Source organism: Eucyclogobius newberryi, unplaced genomic scaffold (genome assembly GCF_026437365.1).
Source record: "Eucyclogobius newberryi isolate DKJ021-1_F unplaced genomic scaffold, fEucNew1.0.hap1 SCAF_9, whole genome shotgun sequence".
In the NCBI taxonomy this organism is placed as follows: Eukaryota; Metazoa; Chordata; class Actinopteri; order Gobiiformes; family Gobiidae; genus Eucyclogobius; species Eucyclogobius newberryi.
In genome coordinates this window covers 6,349,173-6,364,397 of record NW_027316532.1, presented here as the reverse complement: position 1 = coordinate 6,364,397, position 15,225 = coordinate 6,349,173, and the positions used below count along the sequence as shown (strand labels likewise).

Below are 15,225 nucleotides of genomic sequence, written 5' to 3'. Positions count from 1 at the left end.
CTTTTAGTGTTGCAGCTGTTGAGTCTGAATCAGTACACACATTTCCAGTGGAAACACAACAGCTGGTCTTTTCACTGGTGAAAGTTTGTTTCACACCAAATGGAAAAGATTACTGTCTGGTCTGTTGTGCCATGGTTGTTTGGTACAGAATATGACGTGTCTTATATCTTTAAGGTTCAGTCCCAGGTCTGACCAGTGCATTTCTCTCCTGTTTTTGACTTAGTTTGGTAAGAGAGCACCTGTGGTAAATATTTATCATAGTTCTACTTCTGTTAAGTTGCAGTTTGTGAACACATTTTGAAAAATAAGAGTTTAAAATTCCAGCAAGTAGAGCTTTCTAAAACGGAATCCCTCTGTGATGTCATCAATATGCGACGTGCAGTTTACACTTATCTTATACTCTTTTCTGACCATTTAAACAATCAATCAACAAAATCAAGGTGATAATGTTTGTGAAATCATAACTATTATGTAATTGTTACGGATTTTGGCTCACAGTCTGGTTGCTGTGTTTGCTGTAGTTGTGGAATTACCTCTACCTATGTCATTTTGTGCTCATGTCCAACCAGGAAGTACAATTATAAACTTTACACAAAATGGGTACAAATTGGCAAAATGTTTAGTAAAACCTGAAATATAAGTGTGTGAAGTGTGCAGTCTAACCTGTCATATAGACTTTAAGGCTTTACAGATATGGGGTTGGTATCACGTAGTATGTCGTCATGGGTTTGCTTCCCAGTCTTGACTATTTGCTAAATGTCTTTACCCTCTTTCTCCTCATTTGACACTACAGCTGTCCTGTCAAATAAAGTCTTCAGGCCCAAAAATATTGGATTGGTGGTGGCCATAGAAGCTGTAGATTGTCAGCAAAGTCTTTAAAATAATAATGATAGATCCTTGAATTGGAAAAAGTGAGATGAGCTGAGATCTTTGTACTAACCAGTGTGTATTTCCTGTATGCGCAGATGAGATCCATGTACTAACCAGTGTGTATTTCCTGTATGCGCAGATGAGATCCATGTACTATCCAGTGTGTATTTCCTGTATGCGCAGATGAGATCCATGTACTATGCAGTGTGTATTTCCTGTATGCGCAGATGAGATCCATGTACTATCCAGTGTGTATTTCCTGTGTGTGCAGATGAGATCCATGTATAACCTATGTGTACTAAACTGTGTGTATTTCCTGTGTGTGCAGATGAGATCCATGTATAACCTATGTGTACTAAACAGTGTGTATTTCCTGTGTGTGCAGATGAGATCCATATAACCTATGTGTACTAAACAGTGTGTATTTCCTGTGTGTGCAGATGAGATCCATGTATAACCTATGTGTACTAAACAGTGTGTATTTCCTGTGTGTGCAGATGAGATCCATATAACCTATGTGTACTAAACAGTGTGTATTTCCTGTGTGTGCAGATGAGATCCATGTATAACCTATGTGTACTAAACAGTGTGTATTTCCTGTGTGTGCAGATGAGATCCATATAACCTATGTGTACTAAACAGTGTGTATTTCCTGTGTGTGCAGATGAGATCCATATAACCTATGTGTACTAAACAGTGTGTATTTCCTGTGTGTGCAGATGAGATCATGCAGCAGGAGATCCGGCCGCTGTTGGCTGTGGACATCATCGAGCAGCTCCATCGACAGTTCGCCGTCCTCTCAGGTAATTGCACTCCAGTTTATGGTTCTGTTGTCCACTCTTTACTATCATAAATTGAGCTTTATTATAATAGTTTAAGATCAAAACAGTTCTAAACACAAACCTTTTCCGTTCATATGATAAAATACTGCATATTATAAAATGAGTTTTATGATATAATGGGAGTTCTTTTGACTGAAGTTGAATTGTTTTGGTTACTGTTGCAATATTGTTGCCATAATTATTTATTTCTATTTATTTAATTTGATTTGATTTGTTGATTTGATCTTGTTATTTTATTTTATTTTATTTTCAATCATGGAACAGATTAATTCAAATAAGCGTCCCACTGGGTCCACAGTCGGTCAAATTAGTACATTTCCAATTTAAGTCAGAATTTCTTTTAGTCTAATGCCTGTTACCTGGAAATTATTCTAAGGAGATTATTAACAGTTGAGAATTAGGCCTAATTAGCTAGATTGCTAAATGCTAAATGCAGTATTAATGGATTAACCTACAATTAGGAAGAGGGAATTTATGCTAAACTCTGGCATTGGACCTCATACTTTCATTTCAGCTGCTGTTGTGAGCGATACCTTAGTGTAAGACCACTGTTCTACTTTAAGCATGTTTGGGTACATGTTCACACTATGCCATGTTAAAACATCATGCCCACCGGACAATGTAATGTGCAGTTAAACTAACATGAGCACAATCCCCATGTTTACGGTTTAGTAACGTTTTCTGAGGAGCTCCACAAACAGAGCTCAGTTTGAACATCTGCTTCATTCATTATTAAAGAGGAAGTGACGGAGAGCTTTATAGTCAAGGTCAAGTTGGCATTTAAAGTGCACTGGTGGACGATCTATGTTTGGAGCTCAATATTTATCGTGTACATTTTGTTTGCATTAGTGGGGACGTTTTTGGTAAAATTTGTGTTAAGTGTGATAAGATTAAGCAGTAGAGGGGCAAATAAATAACTTGAATGACAAAAAAAAAAATACTTCTAAATTGTTTCATTCAGCTTTTTATTTGCTGCAACATTTTTTATTTTTACATTATAGTACATTTAGAACTTTTACTGTATATTATTTGACAACACCCTGTACACATTATCTTGCATTTTAATAAAACATTGCAATGAGGGACTGCTTCAGCACCACTGTCTGGACTGAGCTTTATGACCCACATGGGGAGGACATCAACACCATCACAGAGTGCATCACGGACTACATCAACTTCTGTTTTGAGAACATTGTTCCCTCCCGGACGGTGCGGTGTTTTCCAAACAACAAGCCATGGATTAACCGTGAACTGAAGGCTCTGCTGAAGGAGAAGAAGAGAGCCTTCAGGTCAGGGAACAAGGAGGAGCTGAGGACTGTGCAGAAGGAGCTGAGGAGGAAGATCAGGCAGGCTGAGGCCGGCTACAAGAGGAGGATGGAGGAGCAGCTGCAGCAAAAGAACATTCAGGGAGTGTGGAGAAGCCTGAAAACCATCTCGGGCTTCAAAATCCCCCCTGCCCAGACAGAGGGGGATCTACAGTGGGTGAATGATTTAAATGCTCACTTCTTGAGGTTTGATCGGTCACCCGCCCCTCCCCCTGCACAGCTGCATGCTCCCTCTTCCACAGCTGGACAATGCCCTGCATCTGTTCCTCTTCGCTTATCTGCCCCGGACCATCAGCTCCCCACTTCGCCTGGACTCACCCATCCCCCCAGCACACAGTCCCCCTGCCAACCACTGACTGTCACAGCAGCACAGGTGAGGAGTGAGCTGAAGAGGATTAAAGTGAGGAAGGCAGCAGGACCTGATGGCATCAGCCCCAGGCTCCTTAAGTCCTGCGCAGATGAACTGTGTGGAGTTATGGAGCATGTCTTCAACATGAGCCTGAAGCTGAGGGTGGTACTACAGGTCTGGAAGACCTCCTGTCTGGTACCTGTGCCTAAGACACCGCGCCCCAAAGACCTCAACAGTTTCAGGCCAGTGGCTCTCACGTCCCACCTGATGAAGACACTGGAGCGGCTAGTCCTGGACCACCTCCGCTCCACCGTGAGCTCAGCCATGGACCCGCTGCAGTTTGCATATCGGTCTGGCATCGGAGTGGAGGACGCCGTCATCTCCCTGCTGCACCGCTCTCTCTCTCACCTGGAAAAGCCTGGCAGCTCTGTGAGGATTCTGTTCTTCGATCTTTCCAGCGCCTTCAACACCATCCAGCCGCTGCTCCTGAGGGACAAGCTGGAGACGGCTGGTGTGGAGTATGACCTGGCAGAGTGGATCCTGGACTACCTCACAGACCGACCCCAGTTTGTGAGAGCCCGGAACTGTGTGTCTGACACTCGGACCTGCAGTGTGGGGGCGCCCCAGGGCACTGTCCTCGCGCCCTTTCTCTTCACCCTTTACACTGCAGACTTCAGACATGACACGGACAGCTGTGTCCTGCAGAAGTTCTCTGACGACTCTGCCATCATCGGACTCATCACGGACGACGATGACGCGGAGTACAGAGGACTGGCGCAGGACTTTGTGGACTGGTGTCAGCGGAACCACCTCCTCATCAACGCGGGGAAGACCAAGGAGATGGTGGTGGATTTCCGCAGACGCCACCCCACTGCCCCCTCACCAGTGAACATCCAGGGACGGGACATTGAGAGAGTGGACTCATACAAGTACCTGGGTGTTCATCTGAACCACAAACTGGACTGGACTCATAACACAGACGCACTGTACAGGAAGAGCCAGAGTCGGCTCTACCTCCTGAGGAGACTCAGGTCTTTTGGAGTGACAGGGCCACTCCTGAAGACCTTCTACGACTCTGTGGTGGCATCAGCCCTCCTGTACGGTGTGGCCTGCTGGAGCAGCAGCATCACAGAGAGGGAGAGGAAGAGGCTGGACAGAGTCATCAAGAAGTCCAGCTCCGTCCTGGGCTGTGCTCTGGACTCGGTGCAGGAGGTGGGGGACAGGAGGGTCCTGGCTAGATTCACATCTATGCTGGACCATGAGTGTCACCCCCTGCAGGACACTCTCTCTGCTCTGGAGAGCAGCTTCAGTGAGAGACTGATCCACCCTCGATGTGCGAAGGAAAGGCTCCGTAGGTCTTTCCTTCCTGCTGCTGTCAGACTTTATAACAAAAACTGTTAGTACTGAACACTCGCAATACTGACCTAACCTAATACTGATGTGCAATTCTGTCATATGTGCAATTACTGTGAAATTCATGTGCAATCTATGTGCTGTCGTGACACATATTCATGTGCAATTACTGTCATGATCACATGCAATGGTATTTATTTATTTATTTGTCTATGGGAGTTTTTATTTATTTATAGGAGATCTTCTACTGAAAGTGTTTTTCAGACTTCCTATAAGTGATCTGTTCTTCTGTATCTACCTCTGTATCTACCTGCGTTGCACCAATGAAATTTCCCCATGTGGGACAATAAAGGAATATCTTATCTTATCTTATCTTATCAATAAATCATGTTTTGTAATGGCGAAGGAAATCCCGCACACTGTCAAACTTGCAAAATAAAAGTTTAATGGTGAAGAGGCAACGTTTCGGCGTCTAGGCCTTCGTCAGGCAAATAAGTCATGTTTTAAAATGCTAAAAATGCTAAAATTATGAAAATGTACATATATTATAATAAAAAAAGAAAATAAAATGATTTTATACATTAAAAGATAAATTAATTTGAAAAATAAACACATGGCCCACTAAAACACAGGAAATACTGGTGTTGTTTTTATTTTTTATTTAATCTGTTTTTCAATGTTATTTAGTTCTAATTTGTTTGTGATTGAGTTTCTGTGTGTGAATGTGAGGTTGTTATGTTGAGTTTTGCAATATTTTATTGTCGGGGGGGAGAATGTTACTTTAGTGCGATTAATACTGCCCTTTAATCTAATGCTTTTGCCAGATATCAAATATTCATACCTCAGACATCTTTTCTATTGGTACGTTAGACCAAACCAAGTCTACATCAGGACTAAACTGGGCTCTAACCAGGAAAAAAAACACATAGTCGCATCATTCGTTTCATTTTCTCTTTACGTGTTTAAACTATAGTGTTAAACAATCCATTTCCTATCCTATAAGTATTTAAAGAAGCTTTCCCTGCTGTACTTAAAGTCATTACGCAGTGAGCAGCCGGGGCCCTCAGACTTTCCACATGGGCCCTGAGTGTCAGGAGGAGCTCTGTGGTTCTTCTGGGATGTTTCTCATTCTTCTCTGACAGACAAATAACAACTCTCTCCAAAATCTCTTCCTCAGCATTACTCCTGCACTCTTCTAGTTATAAAGAGCCAACTCCAGGGAATTTATAGACTATTAGCACACTTTTGACAGCAAGAACTAAATGGCAAGAAGAAGGACAAAACACAGCTCACCTAATCTTACCAGCTCAGAAAATGTACAGTCGACTAGATTAAGCCAGGACTAAAGTATAAGCTATAAAACAATGAAGATGCATTGACTTTTGTCTTCATTTAGACCTGGTTTGGATTAAAAATGGCTTGAAAGTAAGAACAAACCAAGGTCTAATCACAACTAACAATGACTAAAACAGATTAGTCCAAACTAGGCCTAAAACATTACAAAACCAGATCTAAAACATGACAAAACTAGGACTAAACCAGATTTAAAACATAGCAAAACTAGGACTAAATCAGATCCAAACCAGCTCTAAACCAGGTCTAAAACATGACAAAACTAGGACTAAACCAGATTTAAAACATAGCAAAACTAGGACTAAATCAGATCCAAACCAGCTCTAAACCAGATCTAAAACATGACAAAACTAGGACTAAACCAGATTTAAAACATAGCAAAACTAGGACTAAATCAGATCCAAACCAGCTCTAAACCAGGTCTAAAACATGACAAAACTAGGACTAAACCAGATTTAAAACATAGCAAAACTAGGACTAAATCAGATCCAAACCAGCTCTAAACCAGATCTAAAACATGACAAAACTAGGACTAAACCAGATTTAAAACATAGCAAAACTAGGACTAAATCAGATCCAAACCAGCTCTAAACCAGGTCTAAAACATGACAAAACTTGGACTAAACCAGATCCAAACCAGATCCGAACCAGATCTAAAACATTGTAAAACTAGGACAAACCCAGATCCAAACCAGGTCTAAACCAGCGCTAAACCAGATCTAAAACATGACAAAACTAGGACTAAACCCAGATCCAAACTAGCTCTAAACCAGCTCTAAACCAGATCTTAAACATGACAAAACTAGGAAAAATTCAGATCCAAACTAGGTCTAAACCAGCTCTAAACCAGATCTAAAACATAGCAAAACTAGGACTAAACCAGATCCAAACCAGGTCTAAACCAGATCTAAAACCTGACAAAACTTGGACTAAACCAGATCCAAACCAGGTCTAAAACATTACAAAACTAGGACAAACCCAGATCCAAACTAGGTCTAAACCAGCTCTAAACCAGATCTAAAACATAGCAAAACTAGGACTAAACCAGATCCAAACCAGGTCTAAACCAGATCTAAAACCTGACAAAACTTGGACTAAACCAGATCCAAACCAGGTCTAAAACATTACAAAACTAGGACAAACCCAGATCCAAACTAGGTCCAAACCAGCTTTGTATGACCAAATAAATCCAATCGTTTTTGACCTTTCTGGGACATGTGTAGGTTAATCTGATTGTGCAGATGTCCGTATGTCAGCACTTTTACAGAATCCCGTTTAAAAAGGTCACTAGTGGCCAATTTATGAATACAGGTTAATACAATTTGTTTAGACTCCATTGTGCCTTGTCAGTTTGTTTACTCGATCGATTACAACATCATTTTATAGAGTTAAAATGAACCTCCTCAGTATCACCTAATAAATAACTGTTGAAGTAGAGTGCAGTTTTTACATGTGTAGTACAACTGGTATATTTGTGCTGTTTATTTCGACAGTATTTAAATGTCTGAATAGTTATGTGCACTGTAAAGGTGAAATGAAACAGGTGAATAGTGAGAGCTGTTAAATGCTGTGGTTCACTGCTGCCATCTTGTGACGAGTTTATGTAAGTGACTCTTGGAAACTAGTACAGTACTGTATACACAATACTGCAGAAAAGAAAGAAAAAAAAAAAAATCATTGAAATAGCTATTTTACATGCCAAATAATTAACTTGAATGAAACAACAACAAAACATGACAGCATTCAGACTAGGAATGTCACAATATAAAAAAACATCAGGATTTAACAATTATTCACAATTATTTCGACTGTGACCCAACAAAAGTGACATTTTCTTTAATTCCCATTGTCTAACATGTTACTGTTCCTCAAGTTTGTGACCGGCTTTATGAAAATGTGCTTTCCAAAAGACAAAGTTAAATTTGAAAAAAAACAGCCAGATAAAATTAATTTCTTTACATTTAAGTCTATAAAATATGTGTAACGTTGCTTCTAAAATTGTCACGATTATTATTTTTTGGTTCTTTTGATTATATTGTGACCTGAATAACCTCGATTATCAATAAACCTTATAATCTTGACAACCATTTTTTAGGTTTTCCAAAAAACATTAAATCTGCCAATGTCATGCAATAACTCTCCATGTATTTAATGCATGCATTTTTGTACAATACTGTTCAGAATGAAAAGACATATACTAATTGAGTCCTAATATATTTGTTTTATTAATTTTGTGTTGTAGGAGGTCGAGGGAAGGATGGCGCTCCTATCATCACCTTCCCCGAGTACTCGAGCTTCAGCGAGGTCCCGGACGACGACTTCCTCAATGTTGTCACCTACCTGACCAGCATACCCAGGTGACCTAAAGCTAAAAGCGCTCAATCTCTCCGTACACCATTGTTTCCTCATGAACCTGCCATCTCAGACTCGTGATACTGTCTCTTGTCCCTCTGCAGTCTGGACGCTGCTAGTATCGGCTTCATCATCATCATCGACCGAAGGAAAGACAAATGGACCTCAGTCAAGGCCTCACTCAACAGGATTGCTGTGAGTTTCCTCCCCGCTCACACAACTAAAGCAATGACTAAACTCTTAATACTGTTGTGTTGTGTTTCGATTGATTCACGCTTGTTCGAGTAATCCTGCATTGGCCTCGTTTGGACCTTTCTCCTATCCTCGACCACAGCTCGGTACTTAATTGTGGACACCTCTGGGATGTAGCAAAAGCAGTCTTAAGAGGCAGAATTATTGCTGTTGCGTCTGATAAAAGGAAAGAAAGGCAGAAAAAAAAAATATTTGCGTGGTAAACTGAAACTATTAAAGGCTAATAAGCATGTCAAGCCTCAACATCTTCAAATGTAACAGAAAATAAAAATATAAGCAGTGAAATTGGGAAACAAAATTCTCTTAAGCGATCAAGAATACTATGAAAGGGGATCAAAAGTCATAACCGTATTCCGCACTATTGGGCGCACTTGATTATAAGGCACATTTAGTGAAATTGGTTCAAGGTCAGTAAGCACAACCAGAATTAATCCAAATACACCCAGATTATAAGACGTCGTTTTTTTTGGAGAAATTAAATACTTTTAAGTGGGTATTATAGTGCGGAAAATACAGTATATTGAATGTTGTTCAACTTCTATTGTCCTGTTGTTTGATGTAAATTTTGTAGTTTGTAATGATTTTTTTTTAATTTATTTATATGTATATGATAGATTATGATTTAATAGAAAAAGTATAATACATGTGGGTGCACGGTGGCAGAGCGGTTAGCACTCTCGCCTCCCAAGAAGGGGCTCGCGGGTTTGTTTCTCTCCAGGTTCTCAGCTTCCTCCCACCATCCAAAGACATGCATGTGTTTGGCAAAAATCGCCCCTAGTGAATGAATGTGAGAGTGAATGTTTGTCTGTGTGTCTATGTCTCTATGGTAACCCTGTGACGAGCTGGCCCCTGCCCAGGGTGTGCCCCGCCTAAGGCCCAAAGTCACTGGGATGGGATAGGCTCCAGTCACCCACGACCCCAAACGGGAACAAGCGGTAGAAAATGAATGAATGAAAAAGTATTCTTTAACCAAAGTGCATGTCAAAATTGATTAGATAACGTGTGCGTAATGTCTTTTTATTGCTGTGTTTTTTCCAGGGAGCGTTCCCGGGAAACCTGCAGCTCGTCTTGGTGCTCAGACCCTCCAGGTTTTTCCAAAGGGCCATCGCCGACATCGGGATCAAACTGCACAAAGATGACTTTAAGATGAAGGTATGCTGAACGAGAGATTTGTTTTTTGTCTTTGATTTTAAATTTGTGTGCCAACTCAAGATTATATTCACTCTGCGTCTGAGAGTCTCATAATTCATCTTGCATTCCTAACACACTGTCTTCAGTCTCATTTAAAAATATTGATGTTATGATTTTCTATTCATTCCAAAAACAGTCTAGTTAAGAATATTATACCGTTTTGTAAATGTGTGTTGCATTTTCAGATTGTAATGCTGAACTCTGTGTCGGACCTGCACAACTACGTGGACAGAGCACAGCTGACCCGAGAGCTGGGGGGGAATCTGGACTACTGCCACAGCCAATGGATCCACCACAGGACGGTGAGGAGCGGTCCGACCATAGCGGAGCCCACTGCTCGCTACCCAGTGTTATCGGTTGCACATTATCACACAGTATCAGTACTTCCTCAAAAGTCTATCTTGTTTCAATGCTAGTTTTACTATTGATTATTGCCTTGATTTTCAATACTTGCTTCATTCACGATTGTTTGGTTAATCCTGTTTACATGGTCCTCAGTTTTCCACAGATTACGAGGTCAAAGGTAGAAATCCGGGTGTTTCCTACATGTTATTTAACTAGACTTTTCTGCCAAATCAGGTTCATTACAACCGTTCAGCGATAGCATGTCGGCTATGTGGTTAAAATAGCTAGCTTTAGTTTTTTCCATGGTAATGCTGCTGCCACTGAGTCCAGATGAGGGAGCAAAGAATGATGCGACTTAATGTGTGTTTCCTGCAAAAGCATTATTTCAAGTTCTATAAAATGAGATGCTAAAACAAAGGTTTAAATGCCCAATAACAAAATAAACAATGCATGTCCTTTAATGAGGACTGGTGGAGCTGAACAGGTTTTGATCCGTTTTATGTTTGTATCAACTATATTCAATACTTTGGAAAGAGTTTGGGACGCCACACCAACGTCATATTCCGCTGTTGTCCTCTATTCACGTCCAGGCCATAGAGAACTTTGCAGTGACGGTGAAAAGCACGGCTCAGTTGCTGCAGGGTTTTGGCACAGATCTGGCAGAGACGGAGCTGCCCAACGACGTCCAGTGCACCAAAGACATGCTGGCATCTCACACGGACAAACACCAACATCTGACGGTAATAAACCCGCCACAATCTCAATAGGCGGGGTTATTCTGTGTGTCAATATTGAAAGAGTTCTCCAAAATGTAGAGATTATATTTTATTCTAAGCTCTGTCATTACCAGTTTGTCCTCAGTGCATCAGACGAGGGATTGTTTCAAACTTGGAATGATAAAGAATGTTAAAGAAATAAATGATCACTGAACTTTAAAATGATTGAACTGAAAGGTTTTTTCTGTATATTTGTAACATTACATAATACACAATCAATAAACTAGTGAGTTCAAATGAAGAAGAAGCAACAAAGCTAAAATACAAATTAATACATTAAAAAAAAAAAAAATACAGCAAATTATATGTATGTACAGCCCAGATAAATACATTTTGTTTTTATGTTTTTTTTTTTAACAATAATCCAATGTAATTATGTGAACATTATTACAGCTTTACTTTAGTTTCTTGGCCTTGGCATAGATTTAAACTACTGGTAAAAAAAAATCCATATCGAGCGTTAGATTCTGAATGGGAGTTGACTTTTTAAAATGTTACTATAGCCAATGTTTAACTAGGTGAGGTACGGTAACTGCTTCAAAAAAAAAAAAAAAAACATTTAAAAAAAAAATCCTACGATTATAAAGAAATGTTGGATACGACTTACTATAGTAGATTGCAGTCAAAACCCCAGTAGTGACTAGTTTACTTTTGTTAATGTCGGGCTTGAACTAGTATCATATTTAGAAACATTTGAATTCCATAATGACCCTCCACATTTCCCTGCGTGTGATTCAGGATGAGCTGAAGCTGGCTCTGAAGCAGGGCACCACACTTTTGGGCTGTATAAAGGAACAGGCAGGGAAGTCCGAGTGCCGCAAACTCAACCCGGACGAGATGGAGAACCAGACCACCGTGGAGAGGTAAGAGCCGTGCAAAAGTGATCAATGTAGCCCTTACGTTTATATAACTACAATTGAGTACGGAAAACAAATTAGAGCCCAGAGCAGAGTTCACTGTCACGGTGAAGCTAAAGCCTCAATGACCCGTACGAACGGCTGTTAACAGTCCACGACGTCGTTTTTGCACATTTTCGACATCGTTCTTGAGGCTGCCATAGGAAAACATGTTCTATAGTTCGATGGTCTTGTCAAATGGTCTTGTACAAATGCTTTGGATTATTTATGTTAAAAAGTAAGATTTCACCATATTAAACGCTGTTGTAACACGCCCTCAAATGGCCACTAACATGTACTACATTCACCAGATTCCTGCCGTTCTAAATTGATTTTAAAAAACACAGTTTTCTGCTTCCGGTATGTGTTTTTTTATTGTGTTATTTTACATACGTTCTTACTATTGTAAATGTTCATCCATTTGGTTTCATTGTTTATAGTAATAAAATGACTAAACTCTCTGGATTTGCATCTCTCTGGCGCAGCAGCCATCTTGGTACGACATCCGTTGCTGTTGCTCAGGTCGCTCCTGACGACCCTTTATGCAGCTTAATATTTCTATGGAGGCTTGAGTCGTAAGAAGCTTGTGCACTTTTAAGACCTTTTTAAGGCCGACTTGATAGCCCCTCAAGTTGCACGTAGAGAGAATATACAGCGACCGTGCGATTCAAATATCAGTAGGAAAAGACCCACTGCGCACTTTTGCACAATGTAAGAGTTCCACAATCAACGTACAGCTTTGTTTTCTCCTGAACACTTTGAGTTAGAAGAGAATAAAAGACGTAAAAAAACTCGAGCAAGACACTTTACTCCCCTCCAAGAATGTCTTTGAGCTCCTGTGAGATTCAATCAAGCAAATCATTCGTACGGCTCATTGCGACTGTAGCTTAAGAAACATTAGCACGCTAACAGTACACTTCCTGCTTCGTGGAGAATAAAGCTATAATGTGTAATTAGATGCAGATTCACCCAGGCAAAGGTGGAATACAATAAGCCTCTTTTGCCTGAATGGAAGTAAAAACGAAAAGCGCCAGGATTGGCAATGTTGACAAAAACAAATATCTAAGTATTCATTTTGTCATTGTCCAGATAATACAATTGTTTACAGTCCATCAGAAATCTCCAAATGTACCGTATTTTCCGGACTATAAGTGGCACCGGAGTATATAAGAAAATGCATAATAGAAGGAATAAAAACACATATATAAGTTGCACTGGAGCACAAATTGCATTTTTGGGGGAAATTTATGTGACAAAGTCCAGGACCAGGAACAGACATTTCATCTTGAAATGCAATTTAAAATAATATGGTGAATAGGTGTACGTATGCTAACACTAACACCCTCAGCTACATGAGGCACAGACAGAACTGTGGTAAGTGTCTGGTATGTTAACGTAACATATGAACAGTTATTCAGATAACTATAGCATAAAGAACATGCTAACAAGTTTACCAAAGCATCAGTTTTACCCCAAATCACTAAATCCACTGAATTCTTCTTCCTCTGTGTCACTTCTAAACAACTCCACAAACTCCAGAGGAAGAGGAAGTGCTGATTCTTCTTCTGTGTCGCTTAGAGCCTTGAGCGCCCTCTTGCTGTTGCCAGTGTGAAAATAACAAATAATATCCCATATAAGTTGCACCTCGGCTAAAACTATGAAAAAAGTGACACTTATAGTCCGGAAAATACGATAAATGTAAAAGTCTTGCAGATTGGGGTTCAAGAATTGAGACTTTAAAAAATAAAAGTTCAAAAATATCACCTTTGTTTGGAAGATCACACCACAAGTTTGTCTTCTTTTACTAATTCACTGCTTATTATTCTATGCTTCAAAGCGGCTGTCTCTGTATGTCGTCCTCCTCGTGGGGATGTACACGTAAGTCACTGAGTTATGGTTTTTGACGGTTGCAGACTGCTGGCTCAGTTGGATGAGACGGAGAACGCATTCGAACAGTTCTGGTGCAAACATCATCTGAAGCTGGAGCAGTGTCTGCAGCTCCGGCACTTCGAGCAGGACTTCAGAGAGGTACGGCGCCATCGTTCTATCGAGTGAAGACGTAAACCTGTTGTCATTAGTGCGGTTTTAAAGCACTCTCTGGTCTTAAAGGTGAAGGCGTCCCTGGACAGTCTGATGCTGAGCCTGGGGGAGCTGCCCGACACTGGGGACTGCGTGGTCCGAGTGGAGCAGCTGCTGAAGGAGCTGAAGGCGCTGGAGGAGAAGGCTCAGGTCGGTCAAACGTAACATAAATGCTGCAGTTGGAAAGCAGTAACACATTCTGGGCAGTGCGGCAGAAGTATTTTTCTTCACAAGTCGATAAAATTGTTGGGTCATTGTATGAAAACGAAATAACAAGTGATATCTGGACGAGTTACAATTGTTTGCATGCACGCTGATGAGTAGAATTGACTTGGCAAGTAAAATGATCAATCAATGGACTAAGTCAGGCATGTCCAAAGCCCCCGGGCAATTTTTGTCGGCCCTCCGGCTTCCTGCTAAGTTGATCCAAACAACAAAAAGTAGTAGTTTTTACTGTAAAATTGGAGTGATTGAAGCATTTTGATGTTATACCAACATAATATTAATGTTCCAAGTCTTATTAAAGGTGTGGAGGTGCATCAAAACTATGTCAAATGCAAAAAATCGACATTTTCTGTTTTTGTGTGGCCCTCTGCTCCGTATAAGTTTCAAAATGCGGCCCTCGGTGAAAAAAGTTTGGACACCCCTGGACTAAGTAAAAGTATTTATTTTTCAAGAAAGTTTTAATTCCATTAAAGAAATATTTTTGATTTTCTTTCTTGTTTCTTTTATTTATTTTTACATTAGTAGATCGTTTCCTGTGTCAAGTTAAATCTACTCAAATCAAGAGCATTCTTAAATGCAGTAATTTTAACTTTTTGCAGTGACTTAGGCAGTTTTATTTTTTTGGGATATAACTATGCCACTATAATACACAACTATACAGATCTTTAGAACCACATGCACCAAAATGTCAACACATTGTAACAGCACCAGCAAAATCTCTTTAACGTGTTCACACTTTGGTTTGAGCCCAGTTGGTCCCTGACCCTGACATTGCCCTTGACCTTCACAGCCGTCTCTGGATAAGGCCCAGCTCCACGCGCAGCACGGGGACCATCTGATCCAGAGCGACCACTACGCCGTGGACTCCATCAGGCCCAAGTGTGTGGAGCTCCGGCGGGTCTGCGACGACTTCAGCAACGAGAACCAGAGGAAGCAGGAAGTCCTCAGCAAGTCCCTCCAGATACTGCAGGGCGTGGACAAGGTCAGTGCCATTCGCTGTCATATAAAGAGGACAAA

At 40.6% G+C, this 15,225-nt stretch overlaps 1 protein-coding gene across 1 annotated transcript in view; it reads left to right on the top strand.

Moving 5' to 3' along the window:
* mcf2l2 (MCF.2 cell line derived transforming sequence-like 2) overlaps positions 1 to 15,225 on the top strand; it is a 132,114-nt gene that overhangs the window by 5,804 nt on the left and 111,085 nt on the right. Inside the window, exons 2-11 of the mRNA XM_072438211.1 lie at positions 1,590 to 1,673; positions 8,335 to 8,449; positions 8,549 to 8,639; positions 9,735 to 9,848; positions 10,073 to 10,189; positions 10,823 to 10,972; positions 11,747 to 11,871; positions 13,818 to 13,932; positions 14,014 to 14,133; positions 14,999 to 15,190. Of these exons, the coding sequence (XP_072294312.1) occupies positions 1,590 to 1,673; positions 8,335 to 8,449; positions 8,549 to 8,639; positions 9,735 to 9,848; positions 10,073 to 10,189; positions 10,823 to 10,972; positions 11,747 to 11,871; positions 13,818 to 13,932; positions 14,014 to 14,133; positions 14,999 to 15,190 (1,223 nt within the window). The remainder of the gene's footprint in view (positions 1 to 1,589; positions 1,674 to 8,334; positions 8,450 to 8,548; positions 8,640 to 9,734; positions 9,849 to 10,072; positions 10,190 to 10,822; positions 10,973 to 11,746; positions 11,872 to 13,817; positions 13,933 to 14,013; positions 14,134 to 14,998; positions 15,191 to 15,225) is intronic.